Source organism: Globicephala melas, chromosome 17 (genome assembly GCF_963455315.2).
Source record: "Globicephala melas chromosome 17, mGloMel1.2, whole genome shotgun sequence".
NCBI classification, from domain to species: Eukaryota; Metazoa; Chordata; class Mammalia; order Artiodactyla; family Delphinidae; genus Globicephala; species Globicephala melas.
The window spans coordinates 49,993,869-50,012,168 of record NC_083330.1 but is presented as its reverse complement, the minus strand read 5'-3'; the positions used below and the strand labels follow the sequence as shown (position 1 = coordinate 50,012,168).

At 37.3% G+C, this 18,300-nt stretch overlaps 1 protein-coding gene across 2 annotated transcripts in view; it reads left to right on the top strand.

The window, feature by feature from the left end:
- The window catches only part of ANGPT1 (angiopoietin 1), a 250,691-nt gene that overhangs the window by 150,815 nt on the left and 81,576 nt on the right, over positions 1–18,300 (top strand). For both annotated transcript variants that reach the window (XM_030863092.2, XM_030863091.2), the window contains exons 2-3: positions 1,267–1,422; positions 12,152–12,273. In XM_030863092.2, coding sequence (XP_030718952.1) covers positions 1,267–1,422; positions 12,152–12,273 — 278 coding nt within the window. The remainder of the gene's footprint in view (positions 1–1,266; positions 1,423–12,151; positions 12,274–18,300) is intronic.

Sequence of the window (18,300 nt, the reverse complement as noted above, 5' to 3'; positions counted from 1 at the left end):
AGAAATGTTGTTAGAAAGTGAACTGCCAAAGTTACAAAGAAGAATTTAGTTTTAAGCTATGTTTATTACATGACAATAGTGTTACTATAGATTATAAAATAGTGGATGTATTTTGGTTCACTAAATCAGTAAAAATCACGTAGCTGTTAATAATTTGGAACCCAGCTTATGAAGCACGACTTGGCAGAACTATCAAGTGGTTAGCAGTGTTGGTATGAAAGTTAAGGACTTCAGCACTCAAATCCAAGTCTGGCTGTTTTTGTGGTGTGTGGCCTTGGACCGGACTTCTCTGGGATGCAGTTTCCCCTTATGTGTAATTGGGTAATAAAATGTAGTCACCACACAGTTGTGGGGGAGAATTAAGTGCACTGACAGGGAAGTGCAGGCTTCTTTCTGTATTTTTCAAGCATATGAAAAATATCCTCAGTTTTATTCTCCCAAGTGCCTAACAGGCTCCCTCATAGTAAGTCACTTAATAATTCTTCTTGCCCCCTATGGTACCATTTATTTTACAATCATAATATTCTCTAAGGTGGCACCATAAAGGACTAAACATTCCCCAAGGCAAGAAGGGCAAATGCTGCTTTATGGACCATATTTTCAGTGCCTTTTTTTGAGCTTGCAAAGGAGCACTGATCATAGTTTTAGCTAGCTCTGAGGCTCTGCAGCTCATTTCATATGCTGTTGCCTATACGTTAAGATTCCCTTAAAGGCTTGTGTTTTGGGTATCTGCCCCCCTCCCACTCCTTGTCCCATTTCCCTAACCCAGCATGGTCTTTTATTTTTCATTACAGATGAGGCTGAGTATTTCTCAGAGATAAGTGTTCAATATGGTATAATGAAAAGACCAGAGAACCAAGATTTAGATTGTTGTGCTAACTCTGCTGAATTTTTGCTGGTGACCTTAGGCTCATCGTTGACCTTCTCTAATTCTGTTTCCTCAGCTATAAAATAAAAAGAACAGTGAGGTCATCTGTGCTTAACTCTCTATCTTTGCTCTAAGGGTTAAATGAGAAAGCACTATCCAAGTGTGAATTTTCATTGTGATTGTGTTGATTATATATGTGCATCAGTATATTACGGGTTTGTTAGCAACTGTGTTCCTGTGTGCTCTGCTCCCATTTCCCCAGCTCCCAGAGATGCTGAGGATTCCTGCCAGATGGCTGATTTGCCAGCTGTGTCTTGTTTTATCATTGTAAATATTACATGCTTCAACTGAAAGACTTTGCTTATAATGTAGTATGTTTTGTCCTTTATCTCTTGCAGATTGAGAATTACATTGTGGAAAATATGAAGTCGGAGATGGCTCAGATACAGCAGAATGCAGTTCAGAACCACACAGCCACCATGCTCGAGATAGGGACCAGCCTCCTCTCTCAGACCGCAGAGCAGACCAGAAAGCTGACAGATGTTGAGACCCAGGTACACCCCTGAGCCAGAGTCGTCAAACTCTTAACCCAGATGATTTTTTTTCCTTCAAGTTACTCCATAAACACAGAGCACATTTCAGCACTGGGATTGGGGAAGCATACACATTTTTGTTTATTGGTAATAACAACAATGACTGCCTGACATGCTATGCATGTTTCTTTTGATTTCATGAGAGTTGGTATATTTAGCTTTGTATGTGCTTGCAAAAACAGGACTAGGACTGTTTGTATGTGCTTCCAAAAACAGGCAAAGGACTTAATCAGCATTTAAATTTCAAATAAACACTTCAGCTACCAACTGTGATATGATATATGTCAAACAGAATAACCATTTGTGTCAAATTGGTGCCTTTGATGTACATTTTTGACCTGTCCTGTTTTATCTCCAGTAGTACTCTAACAGTAATGGCACCTGCAGAGGTTTTGTGCAGTCAGTGGATAGGAAGGAAAACCCCAAATAAACTGATCTGGAATGTGCAGATTTTATTTTTATTCAGCATGATTTTATAATGAGAAGTCAATTAAAACTCTTCGTGTATATGTATATATACATACATATATATATATATATATATATATATTACCCTACTCTGGACAATGATATTTTTATGTACAAATCAGTAAAATTCCTTTTAACTATCACTGTCACAAGCCTACCATTACAGTTTAATGAAAATATTATTTTTGATGACTGGAAGATGATCTCTTGGTCCCCTTTTAACCATGGAAATGGTTATTCCTGTTACCATTCTGAAATCCAGAGGATGATTCTGTCTCAATGTAATAGTTGATTTCTGGAATCAAAGGTGAAGTATACTGTTAAAAGATAAACTGAGGCACATTAAAATTTTCAAGAGTTTGAGTGAACATTGATTCAAATTGGGCAGCACCTAACTGAAAGTATTCAGCTCTACTGCAGGAGCTAAGGGAAAAGTTTTAATAGAGAAGATGCAGAAGCAAAGCAAGGAAATTATTTGATTGGCTGTAGCTTAAGCTGTTGCCTTATTTGGGAAAGCCTAGTTGGCTGTTTGTGATTGGTTGTTCTTAAATTTTACTTTCTTAGATTCAAGTGCATTGAGTCTGGCTTAGATTTTGCTTTACTTATGTAGGTTACCAAGACATTAAAGCCATCTCTAATGGCCTTTAATGTTTAACTCTTTTAACAGTATAAATTCAAAAATAATATGCACCCTTATTTCTATTTTGTGTCATTTGTGTTAATGGCATCACATAGATCAAATGTTGATATTTAAAGAGACATAACAATAATAATTTACATGGATAGAGCATTTTATATTATGCAAACCACCTTCCAATGGACAAATGATGTTTGTGAAGACTGTTTAGAACAGAAAGTTTGAATGATTTTCTCACATTGATACAGCTAGTGAATTGAATTTGGTACTCAAAATGATTCATACTCATTTCTTTCTCTGTCCTCCTTGATTAGTAATACTAATAATTATCTAATTGAATAAGAGCTTAAATGTGGATCACATTGGAACAATAAATCACATAGGCTTTGGAAAATAATTTTTGTTGCACACAATTATCAGATAATTATGGGGGATGAGGAAGGGAAAATTACGTATTATAACTAAAAATTATGAGACTATGTAATCTATTATCATCACACTGAGCAAGCTTGTTGATCTATGAACCAAGCTTGCTCAGTGGTGTGAAGCTTCTTGTGGTATGAATAATGTGTGTCCTCTCTTATTTTTACTAGAACTGAATGCTCACCATCTCCTACAAAGCATTCTATATATTCAAAGACTGAAATACACAATTAATATTACCCTACTTGGTTGAACATTTGAAATTTTTATGCATTTCTTTTATAAGTTTTATGACATACATGGCAGCGTTTTGTTTCATTTTTTTCCATCCCCAAAATTGAGTTGTTTTTATTCTCTTTCCAACTGGGAATTGAAGTTGTCGGGGAAAAAAATCCCATTGTCAGCATACCAGTCTCCAAACTGTTAAGATGCATGCTATGTAAAATTTTAAGAGATAACAACTTGTTCTGCATCCTTAAGGCTAAGAGATGTGTACTTTATGGACAATAGCACAGAAAATTCATAGAAAATAAACCTATTCCCTATATAGAGCAGCTAAAGTTGAATAGTCATTAAAGGCTAATGAAAATTTATTAGATGCTCCAAGAAGAATTTTAATATAGCTGAAACCTGGAAAACATCTCAAAAATCACAAATCCATCAGAACTTGCAATGAGAGGAAGGTGGAGATAGATTGTCTGACAGTGGCTCGGACAAACTAGGTCCTACCTTAAGAGTGAATCCTGGGTGTTCTTTTCATCTTCATTTTAATATCTTCTAATCGTCTCTGCTATTCATAGCTGTGATGCTCCCACCCTTTTTCATGTGAATGTATATCCATGAGGTGCTTATTTGAACCTTTGCAACAGTACATCATCTACTTAGACCTAATCATTCAAGTGCACTCAAGGTCTGATGCAAGGCCAAGTTCACAAAGTGAATCCTGGATTATTCCTTAATCTCAAAATGCTCTAGTCTTTAATAATAAGCATTTATAAACCAATAGATCCTTTAGGGCTATCCAGGCATGCTCCCACGTTTTTCCTCCCATATTCATTCTACTTTGTTTCTCGTTGGTAAGTGCTGCTTTTCCTAAACTGATTTCAGGTCCTCAGTTATTTTAGGAATTCATGCCAATGGTTTTGCAGTATATTTTAGTGCCCTAGCTTTCACATGATGTTGTTATAAAGATAAGTAACTTATTGCTTTCTAGTCCTCTGCTGACCTTCTTGACTTGAATTTAACAAAAGGTGGTAGAGCCTTAGTTTTATTGCAGTGGCACTTGAAAATATTCTTGTGCCCAATAGGCATCATGATCAGAAAAGAGACAGAGAATGAGTATATCTAAGTAACCCTGCTGGTCATGGTGGTGAGATCAGGAACCAGCACTGGGCCTGTTCCTTCCTCCTTAGTTCAGCTTGCAGTGTTTTTCTTACTCTCTTATCAGTTCATACCAATATCTCCTCTCCTTCCAGTTCCTCTTTCCAAGTGTGTAGTATGAAGGGCTTAGTTTCAGACATTATTCATGTCCCTTCCTGTAGTGTGAATCTATTTCTGACTTCTTCCTCAGGCCAGTTTTGATTAGAGGTACACTAGTAGACAAAAAATGACATTAAAATTTACCTCTAATAATCTGAGCTTGACTCTTTTTTAAGCAATTTTACATTTATTAGCTTTTTAATAATTTTTTAAAAACTTGATAGGGTGTAGGTACTATTATCTTCCCTTGTTTAAAAATGTGAAACTGAAACTCAGAGAGGTAAAGCAACTTTCCCCAGGCAAAAATACTAGTAAATGTTAGAGGGAAGATTTGAACCCAGGCAGTCCGGCATGAGTCTACATGCTTTACCAGCTCTCTATCTGTACTGCCTCCCTCTTGTGATTCCTTTCTCTCTCAAAGGCTGCAGATACAACTTGGGTCCAAGCACAGGATAAAATGGAAATACGATAAAGCAAATTAATGTGGGCCTAATAGTAGCAACTGAATGTTTTCTATAAATGATGAAGATGCAGCTGCTGCTGAAGGTACCACTAGCTATTGGCATTTTACCATGTGTCTGCACATCATTTCATGTAATCCTAGCATCCATTGTTGTCCTTGCTGTTTGCTGGCTGTGTAACTGTAGGGAAGTTCTATAGACACTGAGCTTACGTTTCCTTCAACTTCCAATGATTTATATGGAGCCATAGTGTTAGAAATAGAATTTAATAAAAATTTTAAAGATATATTCTGAGTACCTCCTTGATGCAAGGTATTTTAATAGGTACTAAATAGAATACAACAATAAGTAAAAGTCTTTATCTTCAGTGAGCTTAATTGAGTTAATGTGACAAAACTTTTCTAAACCATTTCTTTCTTGACTTTCCATCAAGTTAATTAGCTATGGAACCTTTCCCCACAGTTATAACAATGCATCTTTCCAGTCTCCTACTGTGTGTGTGTGGGGGGGGGCGGGGTGTAATAGACCAATGGTCCCAGCTGCTGTGCTCTGAAATCCATCACTGTGTTGGTACAGAGACCACAATTCTCAGGGGCCACTTCCAGCCAATGACACATTGTGGCAGTGATACTTAGACCCATTCCTGGGAGCTGCAGGACTCCACTGACGCATGACTTGGCTAAGGGCTCTCCATCAGCCTTGCCAAACTTTCACACAACTTCCCTGCAGGCTAAAACTTCCAGTTAGCCTTACTCCCTTCCCTCTCTTCTTCTTCACTGTGGTTCGATCTACATCCCAGTCAGAAGGTGACCCTAGCCAACTCTGGCTTCTTCCCAATTTTCTCTCACAGGCATGTCCCCTAATAAATTTCCTGCAAGTCTAATTCATCATCTGCTTCTTAGAGGTCACAAACTATCACACCTGTTGTTTGGACTTGACTCATACAATTATAAATTTAAGGCAGTCCAGGAACAATTTAATAAATGAGATTGAATCTCTAGGTGGAAACAGGTTTGAAAGGACAGAAAGGGCACCTCTCAAAGTTGAGCCACTATCTCTTTAACTTGATGAGAGGATAGTTGAATAAATATTTAACTTTGGCCTAATTGAAAGCAGCAGTAAAATAAATTTGCTAAAGGTCATCCAAGGAAAATACCCTGGTAATCAGTTTTCTCAAAAGGTCTGGAAAAAGTGTTTGATAACCCATTAGGAGAGAGCTCAGTGAACCATGATCCATAGGTCAAGTTCGAAATGCCATCTTTTTTTGTTAATAAAGTTTTATATGTTGTATATGGGTGCTTTCTCAATAAAACAGCAGAATTGAGTAGTTGCACCAGAGCCTGCCAAGACTAAGATATTTACTATATGGCCCTTTACAGAAAAAACTGGCTAACCCCTGCACCAAGAAACAAACTTCTGGAGAGCAAGGATTTTGTCTGTCTTGCTTACTGTTCTATCCTTAGGATTTAAAACAGTACTTGGTACACAGTAGGCTCTCAATAAATACTTATTGAATGATTAAATTCACTGATACTAGTCTCTTAATTTCTGTATATTTCAGTCCAGTGCTCCCAAGCCAAGGGCAATGTCCTAAGGGTTGTGTGTTGATGGTAATATATACCCACGAATAGTGGATGGGTCAGAATAGGACTTCGAACAGAAGCAGCCTACTGCAAAGATGTTCTGACTGACTGAGAACATTGGATGAATGTATTTTCTCTGTACTCTGAGGAGCATGAGAAATTTGGCCATCTTCCTGCCTCGTAATGCTAGTGTAGCGTTGGGGTGAGTACTGGAGAGAAGTCAGATGCCATCAGCCGCAACAAGCAGAAGATCTGGTGATTGGTGATTGAAAGAAATGATTTTGATAGCAGTTGTTATTGACTGAGGGGAGATACCTTTCTTTTCCAGAGGGAAACTACTTGTGTACAGCTGCCTGAGCCTATGGGAAAGAACTCAGACTAGAGACAGATTACCTGGCTTCCATTATGACTCCACTGTGAATTAGCTCTGTTGGGCAAGTTACTTCTACCCAAAATTTCTGCATCTGTAATACAAGGACTATCTCTACTAAACTCCATAACCCAGTGAGGTTATCATTATATTATAAATACATTATATGTTTATATATAATATAAATTAAAATATACAATATAATTAAAATAATTATATATAGTATTATCTATATATTATTATGACTAGAATTAATAATTCTCCAAGGTTAACTAATTTTCACATTCAAATTTCCTCAATTTTTCTGCCAAAAATTTTATAGACATTTTACTTTTCAAGACTTAATAGTCCCTTTTAATTTGGAGTAATCTTACATTTTTTAAAATTGAGGTATAGTTGATTTACAGTATTATATGTTTCAGATGTACAACATAGTGATTCACAATTTTTAAAGATTATACTCCATTTATAGTTATTATAAAATATTGACTATATTCCCTGTGCTGTACAATATATCCTTGTGATTTGTTTATACATAGTAGTTTGTACCTCTTAATCCCCTACCCCTATCTTGCCTCTCTCCTCACCTTCCCTCTCCCCACTGGTAACCACTAAATTGTTTTCTGTAACTGTGAGTCTGTTTCTTTTTTGTTATATTCACTAGTTTGTTTTATATTTTAGATTCCACATATAAGTGATAACATACAATATTTGTCTTTCTCTGTTTGACTTTCTTGTTTTTCTTGAGGTTTTGCTCTGTATACCGTCCCATATTCTTAAATTGTCTGAATATTTCTTTTACTCTTCCATCCCCTGTACTTTTTTTTTAAACTGGAAATTAAGTCTACAGACTTAATTAGGTTGAGTTGAACGTGGTGGTGGGAGTACTTTGTAGAATTACTGGTCACGTCCTATTCCATCTCATCAGGAGGCACAAATGCCAGCTTGCCACCCTCTCAGTGATGCTATTTTAACTTGGTTAGGGTAAAAGGCTCCATAGCTCTCCATTCCAATTGTCCATTTTCCCCTTGGAAATTAACAAGAAAACTGTAGGGTGATACTTTGTCACGTTGCCCATCACTGACCAAATAAATTATTTCATTGATTTTGTAAAATGGTGATCTAACTCTCATTCCATGTACATGTACCAGCCTTCATTCTTCTGTAAAAGTCTGATTGCCAGGACATCATACCTTGTGTTATATATATATTTTTGAAAGACAGTTAAAGTAAAAGAAAACACAAACCTACAGCAAGGCTGATTGGAAAGTTAATATGCCAGTGAAAGAAATTTTCTTTTGTGGGAGATTTTCCTTTCAAGGAAGATTAGATGCACTCAAGTATTAAAGGGAAGCTGGATGAAATTATCTAGCTCACTTTCTTTTAAAAAAAATAGTAATTTTTATTTTTAAAATTTTGCTTATTTTTTAAAGAAAGAACTGAAATTTTATAGTCCATAAATCCGCAGTTCCAAGTCTTATATCTTCCTTACTGTGTGGTATATTCTGAAAAATTTAAGCTTTGAAATTGTTTCTTGGGGGCTTGTGTCATATACTCTTCACTTTCCCCTTTGCTTTGCTTTCCTTCTCCTTTCCTTTCCCTTTTTCTCCTTCTCTCTCTATCTCTTTCTTTCTTTTCTTTCTTTCTGGTATATGCTTTTAGAATGTGTTCAGGCTAAAGAAGGAAATGTCTTTTGTCATTTTAATGGAACACTTAGATTATTGCTAAGCAGCAATTTTCATAGACACACGGAAAGAAAGTGGTCAATTTATCATAGTTTCCTGTACAGTTCTCATCAGTTGCCTGCTTTTGAACTTTAGGCCTATTTTAATACCTCAAGGGAGGGAGCTGAAATAAAGCATCTATTGGGTTAAGGCGATGGGGAAAGAAGAGAAGGGGTTGGCTTTTGTGCTCAAAATCAGCCTGAGATGACCTGACACTTAGCCTGGACTTCTGAGATTTGTCGCCCTCTTTCTCCCACATTCAGATGCTGCTTTAGATTTGGGCTGTTATAATTGAAGTCCAGCTTGATATTCACCTGGCCTGCTACCCTCTCTTGTTACCCTCTGAGCGTGACGCAACTTGAAAACCGACTCACTATCCACTGCCTAGCGTATCATCTAACAAATAGCTCTGAGTGCCCCAGGATTCCAGGCCCCATGCTGGGCTCTGGCAGTTTGGAGGGCTCCAGATGGAGTAGTCCTGCCTCTGTGCAGCTGACATCCTCACGGGGCAGAAAGGCAGCATATGAGCATACTGACAGGATGATTTCCAATAGTGATGATTTCATAAAGAAAGTAAAACAAGGCCACCTGATGGAGGATAATGGGGGAGCTCCTCTACAGAGAATAGCCAGGAAGGGCCTCCTTAGGTAAGACATGAATGATGAAAAGAAATCAGCCATGCATCTGGGAAGGGCTGGACATTCCAGGCAGGGGAAACTGCAAAGACCCTGAGATGGAGATGAATTTGGCATGTTGGGGTAGCAGAAAGAAGGCCAATATTATTGGAGCATAATAAACAAGGGGGAGAGTTGAAGGGAAGTGAGATCTGAGAAGTAATCAGGGTCCTGATCACATAGGACCTTGTAGGGCTAGGCCAAGAACTTTGGAATTTGTTCTAATTGTAAAGGGAAGTCACTAGCATATTTAATATAGGAAATGACATCTGATTTGTGTTTTTAAAAAGATCACTCTGGTTGCTGTGTAGCAAGTGGACTTTGTAGGACAAAGTAGAGAAAAGTTAGGAGCTATAGTGTCTCCAGACTTAGATATAGGCAACTTCATCTTCAATTTTGGATGGTTCCATTTTGTTCTCAGTGTTCTCTCATGTTCTTCTCAGACATGGAAAAGAACAATTTTTGTCCTTTGTAAAATAAAAGTTTTGGTATTTGAGAATATCAGGAAGTATGATCAGAGAATACAGTGAATAAAGGAGAAAACAGATTTCATTTAACAGCATATGATATGCTTGATTCAGGGAGACAGTGTACATTGAGGGTCTTCTCTGTGCCAAGCACTGTTCTAAATCTCACTAAAAAATGTAGATGTGTCATCCCCTATTTTATTATTTTATAAATTGCCATTCTAGTTAATGAACAAACAAATAGAAAACTTGCCCAGACAAAAATATGTTTAATAGTTGAAGAAAGTTCTATCTTGTGCATCCTTCATCTTTACATTCTCTGCCATTTTTTTCCTCTGGGCTGCTTTTAACTCTGTCTTCAAATCTCAGGTCCTCTTGCTCCTGTGTTTCCTCAAATGAAACAATTCAGGATGGGAAATACTTTTTTAAAACTCTAGAACACTCCACAAATATGAGTTTTAACTAGTAGTCGTAACTTTTAGACTGGTTTTCAGATCCATATTCATGACAGTTGTATAAATGAATCATAGTAGCTTAAAACTTTCTTAAAGCTAAATGCCCCATCTCAGTATTCTTTTCCCTAACCCCCTGGCCCAACCCCTTCAGCAGGACTGGGGCTAGTCCTGCTGAAGGGGAATGAGAGCAAGTTATGCAAGACTGGATCATATATTTGTAGTAGCATATTCTGTCTTTATTTTAAAATGATATTCTGTTCAACTTGGATTTTTTTACATTAATTTTGATCTTTCAAAATGTTGCATTCAAATATTATCTTGATTATTGAGTTTTTTGACACATCCTTAAATTTTACAACCCAGGCAGTTGCCTCTCTCATCTCACCCTAGTCCCTGTCCTGCTCCCCCTGCAAACACATCCCCTTTCCCCACAATCTCCATTAGCCCAAGCCCAGCCCTGATTGTGTCAGTATATTTTGAAAAGGCTTTTTCTGTATGCATCTGATATAATTCCAGGTTTAGACCTGCTACAAAGAAGGAGGAAAGTTCTACTGGTGTCATTTTTAGAGGAGGACCCTTTAGATTGATATTGACCCTCCAGAAGGTTTCCCAGGTTCCTTTCAATAGATAGTTCTAAAAAAGGTATGGTGGTTTTAAAAATTCTCAAATGACATAGGGAGCTTTTAAAACTATAATTTTACCTTCTTCCTTGCCCTTTTTACCTCCCTTAAAGAAGAAGGAGAAGGGGACAGGACAAAGGCAGTGGCACAGTTTGAAGGCATCTTCTTGGACTGGAATGTGTGTGATGTTTGCTTGGAGGATGGATAAGTTTGGGTTCATGGCTCAGACTCATGTTATATTAAAGCTTGACTAGGGCTTCCCTGGTGGCGCAGTGGTTGAGGGTCTGCCTGCCGATGCAGGGGACGTGGGTTCGTGCCCCGGTCCGGGAGGATCCCACGTGCCGCAGAGCGGCTGGGCCTGTGAGCCCATGGCCGCTGAGCCTGCGCGTCCGGAGCCTGTGCTCCGCAACGGGAGAGGCCACAGCAGTGAGAGGCCCGCGTACTGCAAAAAAACAAACAAACAAATAAAGCTTGACTAGCAGCATGAGTCTTTGTGATTCAAGATGAGGTGAACATTTACTGTTTCTTGAGGACCCAGCGCAGTGCAGTTGAAAGGATAACTAACAGTCTGTCTTCAGTGCATTCTGGGTTCCTGGTCACTTCATCTCCTCAGATGAAGACCCAGGATGGGTTATTTCTCCCTCTTCTTGGTTTTCTGTGTAAAGCCTTAGAATTAGAGTCACAGTATCTGGGTTTGAAACCCAACTCTTCCCTTGGTTCCTGTATGGTTTCTGGCTTCTCTCTGAACTTCAGTTGCCTCATTTGTAAACTGATCATAACAATTCCTCTTTTCAGTGTGTACCCATGTCCGTGATATGATGACATCTGGAAGGGCTGACATGAACTAACATGATAGGTGTTCAGTAATTGTGATCATGAATCTGTCTAAACTATATCACGAGTTTTTTGCACATTTCTAATTAGTTTTTGCGAGGTGATGGATCAAGGCAGACATGTTTTACATGCCTAGTAGTTATTCTTTGTTACACACAATATCTAAGACCTTGTACTAACATTTATCTTGTACTTGTAAATATCGGAGATAATCTATATAAGACAGTTAGCACAGGGGAACATCCTAGGGTTTGAGGAAATGAAAATTGAAATATGAAAATGGATTTAACAACTCAGTTTTCTCATTCAACTGCAACTTCAATCTTGAACAAATATAATGTTTGAGACATGTAAGGCATTAATTAGTAGAATGTAGACCATTTAATTATTCTAGAAGGAATATTATTTAAAAAGAAAACACAGCTAAATAAAAACCCCCAAATAATTGTTTTGACTCTTTGTAAAGATTGAAATGTTTTTATCTTTTATCTTAAGGTACTAAATCAAACTTCTCGACTTGAAATACAACTGCTGGAGAATTCATTATCAACATACAAGCTAGAGAAACAACTTCTTCAACAGACAAATGAAATCCTAAAGATTCATGAGAAAAACAGGTGAAGATTGTTGTATTCCAAAAATATGTACATTTGTGCTTATTTATATCCTCCACCACTCTGCCAACTCTTAAAAAAAGATAGATGTAATTTGCGAAAAGAAAAATACGGAGCCAAATTAATTTTTAATATAAAAAGGAATGAGAGCTTAAGGTGACTACAGCAAGTAGGTCAACAATAAGATTAATACTGTTACTTACACTCTTGAAATATTTCTTTTTATAACTTTTAACACTAATTTATCTAATGTTCAGTTGTTCAAATCTTACCATATCCACAAAAATTAATTGATTCTATGACTAAATTTGGTGACACAAAATATTGACAATTTTCAGCAGAACCAAAAAGTAGGGAAAAGATAGAGCTTCTGAAACTCTGTAACTTGAATTGTCACTCTACCAGCCCTAAACCTTGTACAGAGCTACCAGGTTTGAATTCAGAGATCTTTCACGGGAGAGAAGCAAATTTTCTTTTCAGAAAATTATTTCCCTATAAAGCTGATTCAAATGTTGTTTCCCCCTTCCATTTAAAGCCATTAACTCTGAACATAGTAAATTTCTTTGGTTAGCTTTATAGATGTGTTTTATAAACTATGAATCATCTCAGGTAAGTGAAAGGGACTTAAAGATCCTGATAGGCAGGATGATATATAGACTACATGATTTTGAAGTCACTGGCATTCATGATGGGCAATTCAGTCAAAGCACTGACCTCTGTAGAACAAATATATTGTATATTAACTGCATTTTCTTCTGGATATTCGGACAGCTTGAAGAAGTTTCAGTTCTTATGCATTATATTGATTTAAAGATCTTTGTGTTGCTACAAACTAATTAAATACCACTGTCTCGGTGGAATCAGAGTTTCCACCATATTCCAAACCAGAAAGGCACCTAAGATCAACTGCTAGTTCTCCTTTTACTGTACAGATGAGGGAACAGACTCAGTGGAAGTGAGTGATCTATCCAAGGTCACACAGCTTGCTGGTGGCACAACTAGGAATGTAATCCAGGTTTCTTTATTCCTAGTCTTTCTCTTTCCACTGTAGCGCATGATCTCTCAGTACTGTCTTCAACCTAGAAGGATTTCCCAACTTTATGCAAAGTGTAGGCCTTAATGACAATGATTATAATTAAACTTTTACATGAAGAAGATAAACCTGACTTTTGGTTTAGAGTCTGAAAGGGGTCAGTCCATGTTTTGTGACTTGTATTTCTAAGTCCTACATTTGTTTATCTTTGTACTATGTCATGGGGTAAACTGTATAACTAAATAACTATAAGTAAACTTGACAGGACTTGACTCTGAACTGGTTGCATGGTGAAATGTTCTGGAATTGAAAATCCTGTTTAAAAGTACCATTTATCCCACTGCATTTTCACAGTAACCAGACACATACATGTAACAGGTATACTTTACGGCAACTATCCCTTGATTTAGGGGTCCTACCATGCTTTAACTTTGTCGCTAAAAGCAAACCCCATTTATAATCACGTTTCAAGATGCTATTGTGAAAGCTTTGTCTAGGAATGAAGAAGTAAAATAATGACAATTTTAATGTATTCTTAGGTTGTTTTTATAATTCTATAAATAACACACATTTATTGTAGAAAAGTGAGCAGGTATACAAGAAAATTAAAAACCATAATCCCATCACATTGAGAGAGCTTCATGTGTTGCTGTATAAAAAATATAAATATGTTTTCTCAAAAAGTTGTGTCATGCTATACATACTGTTTTGCAGCCTGCTTTCTGTGGAGATAGATACCTTTTTTAATCAGTAAAGATCCCTCTAGTATAATTCTTAATAACTACATGATATTTCATTTTATAGGTGTAACCTAGGGTCGTTTTGATTCATCTCTCACTAAGTGTGTGGCCACATATGATTTCTCTATTAAAAAAGTCATCAGCATGAATTTACACTCTTCAATTCTCCTGCTGCTGCTATGTGTATTATTTTTTGGTGTATGTCTGACACTTTAGCTGGGAGGCCTGAAAGTGCTCACCCTTAACTACAAAAGCAAATGCTTTTCTTAAGTGTCACTTGTACTCTGCTCTCTCCGTCTCTTCTTGTCTCTGTCTCTTTCCCTCCTTCCTGCTCATATTCATTCTTTCTCTTCTTTTCTTTCTTCTTCCCCCCTTTCTGCTCCTTCCCCCACTCTCCCTCCTCCTCTTTCTTCTTCTTCCTCTCCTCTTCTTCTAAATATACCCTGCCTACCCTAATTCCAGATCATGTTGGATTCTTTTGTCTTTCCATTATGATTCTTCATATGGCACCTGGTATCATTTCCTTCTATGGTATTCTCACCATAGAATAATTTTTTTTCAACAGCAACTGCTTAAAAAATGTTCTCTCTGTTCCATCAGTAAAGCTGAGTCAAAGTTTGAGCTCTCAGAAGAGCTGCACTGCGGCTCAAGTGTGCAGGGTTTCTCCATGTGCCAAGACCTCTCAGAGGAATCTGACTCCTGATCCCAAGCACATACATGCCTTCTGCTGATGAGTTTTTCCCTCACTGAATTCTAATTTCTAAGGAAAATTCAGGTTTTCTTATATATACAAATCACACCATTTATTGATAATGATAACTTTTCTCAAGATTATAACAATTTCATTTCCTAGCAGTATAGGTATTTCACAGTGAATTCAGGGATTTAGATTTTAACTTGAAATTCATTTCTGCGCTCATGCTGAAAAAAACTTAGATGCATCTTTTATTCCTACTCTGCACCCCTTAGTTTTTGAGCCTCAAGTATGACATTACCTCACATGTGGTTCCTTGGGGTATTTTTCTATCAAAGTGCTGAATCTCCTGGCATTTCCATATCTCTGTAGTTATCTGTGTCTTCCTATTGACGGGTCCATGTGTATAATGGAGTGTTGGTGCGACATCTCTTCTTAAACCAGGCATATTCTTCCACGAACCATTTAGAAGAAAAGTGTTTTTCTTTATACAAGGCAGAAGTACCCATCTGTGATACACAGCATACTTTCCCTATTATGTTTATTATTATTGTTTATTTTCATATGGGAAATGGAATTGGAGGAACTCTGCCAAGCTCTTTCTAGATCAACAAAGAAACGTGCCCCCCCCATACCATTTAAGTGGATAGAAGGTGAAGGTCAAGCATGAAGCTGTTTATGTAATTTAAAATAGTTTATTGATCATCCATACCTATTCCTTAAATGAATCTTAATCCTCCAAATGCAACAAGAAGCTATTTCTACATTGAGGCATCTATGAAATGTAAGAACAACATGCCATTTGTCAGCCAGGTCTGGTTTGGATCAGCTAATACACTTTGCAAAGGGGATTATCTAAATTACGCTTTGCTTCCTCCCCCGGGAATGTTAGGGGTTGTGTCTGGGTGTGTGACTTACCAGTTTTGAGTATGATGGGGCCTCAGCTGCCAAGTCAGTGAACTGGCCCTTCAGAGGGTCCACCACTTCTTTGGCACCACTTCTTTGGCAGAACACAGAGGAATATTTTATGGACAGGATTATACTACACAATCATGCTGAGAAGTCCTGCTGATTTACATCCTGACAAATTAAATGCATCACTTGTAGGGTTGAAAACAGAATTTTGGCCTCATTAGGTTCACTTCTTTATCCCCTAAAGGGCCAAAGGCACAAAGCAGGAGTAGGATTAACAACACTTGCTCTGCTGTTTTTTTCCTAACAATCTAGTTGGGGGTGACTCCAAGAAGCTTCCAGTTTGCTTTTTTTAGGATTTCTTTTTATTGGATGCTATCCTAATCTCAAAACTTGGTTTCATTCCTTACCTCAAGGAAATAGCACTTAGAAGTAAGAGATCAGTAACTGGCCCATATAATTGAAATTATACAACCAAGAACTCAAAAAAGGGAAAGCATTAATATTTACCTCACACAGAGGGTTGGTATGACAAAGTGAGACATGTAATTGTCAACTTTTATTGGATTTCTCCAGTATATTTCTGCTCAAAAAAATAGAAAAGAGAGGTAGACAGGGAAGGATGTCATAATGCAGATCCCTTCAGCTGAGCTAAATATGTAACTGGATCTTCTGGTGTCAAGATTTGGTCAGCTGACTAGGTTTCAAGGCACCTGTCCATCTGTGACTTAACCCCAACTTTTTCCAAGGTTGGAGCATAGCCAGGTGAAAAAAAATATTCTAGAACAAATTCTTCTGCCTCACCAGGGTACACAGGAAGAGAAATCAACACTCCATGTGTACAAAGATGGAGGCCTTGGGCTTTCTTGATCAAACTTGTGTTGAATATGCAGAATGAAGATTAGGGAAATCTTCAGTTAGACCATTTAGAGTGAAGTGAAACTACACAAATGGTGGTCATTCTGACATAGTTTCAGCAAAATTATCTGCCTAGTTATCTAATATCAGGCAGGCGAACATCTAAGCCAGGTGCTTTACATACACTACTGCTAATCCTCCAGCTAATCCTGCAAACTATCTATTGTTATTTTCATTTTATATGAAGAAACTCAAGTTCAAAGAGGTCAGGTAACTTGCCCATGACCAAACAGCTGATGTATGGCAAAATTAGCATTCAAGTCCATATGATTCTCTGTCTTAATTATTATAAAAATGTTTTTCCAATATGATGCAGCCTCAGGATTAATTGATGTGGTTGTCAAGTTATCCTCAGCATAATCAAATACAAATTTGGAGAAAGGGATAGGCTAGTTGTTTTTGGCCTACTCCTATACAGATTGTTATTTATTCCTCCTAATACTAGAGTAGGAAATATAAACTATTTATTTTACCTTGGGAATTCACTGAACTTATTTGACAAGCTCCATCTATCTTCTAGCTTAGAGGTTATGGGAAGCTATTAAGTTAATTTTAAGTTGTTGAAGTGTGTATAATTTCAAGATACTAAATTATACCTTGCTAACAAATTTTTGTAATGGAATAGTGAAGTATTGATTTTTAATACTTAATATGCCTAAATAAATGAAAAGTTAAATCACAGTCTTTCTAATCAAAGTTATCCTCCATTTGATAAGTTCTTTACAAAATACTAAAGTAAAATCACAACGTTATCAGTCACTGTTTATGTTGTCAATTCTATCTTCTAGATGTTTTTCCAACCTATCTTTTTCTTTCTATTTACTCTGACTCTGTCTTAGGTCAAAATCCTATTAATTTTTGTCTTAGCCATTGCAGTGACCTCTTTGCATGGCTTACACCTCATGTCTCTCAAACCTATCATCCCAAAGTCTGCTAAAATTCTAAAATTCAAGTCAGATTATTTTTCCCATTTTTTTAGGTCTCCACACACACTAGTTCAGCACAACTGTTAAATCTCTAGATAGCATCTGCCCAACCCTCTTCTCGTTCTCTGTAAGGGACTGAGGAAAGTTCAAGTTCTTTAGCATGGAACATGGTCCATGATCATTATAATCCTAATTTTATAGCCTTACTTTCAGAAGTCTTCTTACATTTTAGAAGTATGGTCTAATAGCTAAGAGCAGGAGCTCTAAGGTCAGACTGCCTGGGTTTGCCTTGATTCTGCTGTAAACAACTCGGCCACATATTACTTGTGTGACATTGAGCAAGTTGTGTAAACTCTGTGCTTTGGTGTTCTCATTCGTAACACAGGGATGATGATGATAGTGGTACATGGAGTTGATGTGAGGATTAACTGAGTTATTGCATATGAAATACTGAGGGCAGTGTTTGAAACACATAATAAGTGTTTAATCATACTAGTTGTTAGTATCACTGAAGACGATGTTTTTTCAGACATGTTTGATGTTTGTCTTGTCTGGAATGCCTTGTAGTCCTTTATTCAACTCACAAACTTCTGTCTCTTCAAAACTCAGTGCAGGTATTACCCCTCCAAGAAACTTTCTGACTCTGCCAAATAGATTTGCTCATTACAACTTATGTGATAACACTCTACCTTGTTTTTTCCTCCCATTACTTCACTTATCCCATCACATTGTAATGTGTGTGTGTGTGTGTGTGTGTGTGTGTGTGTGTGTGTATCTCTACTACTGGGCTGTGACCTTCTGGAACAC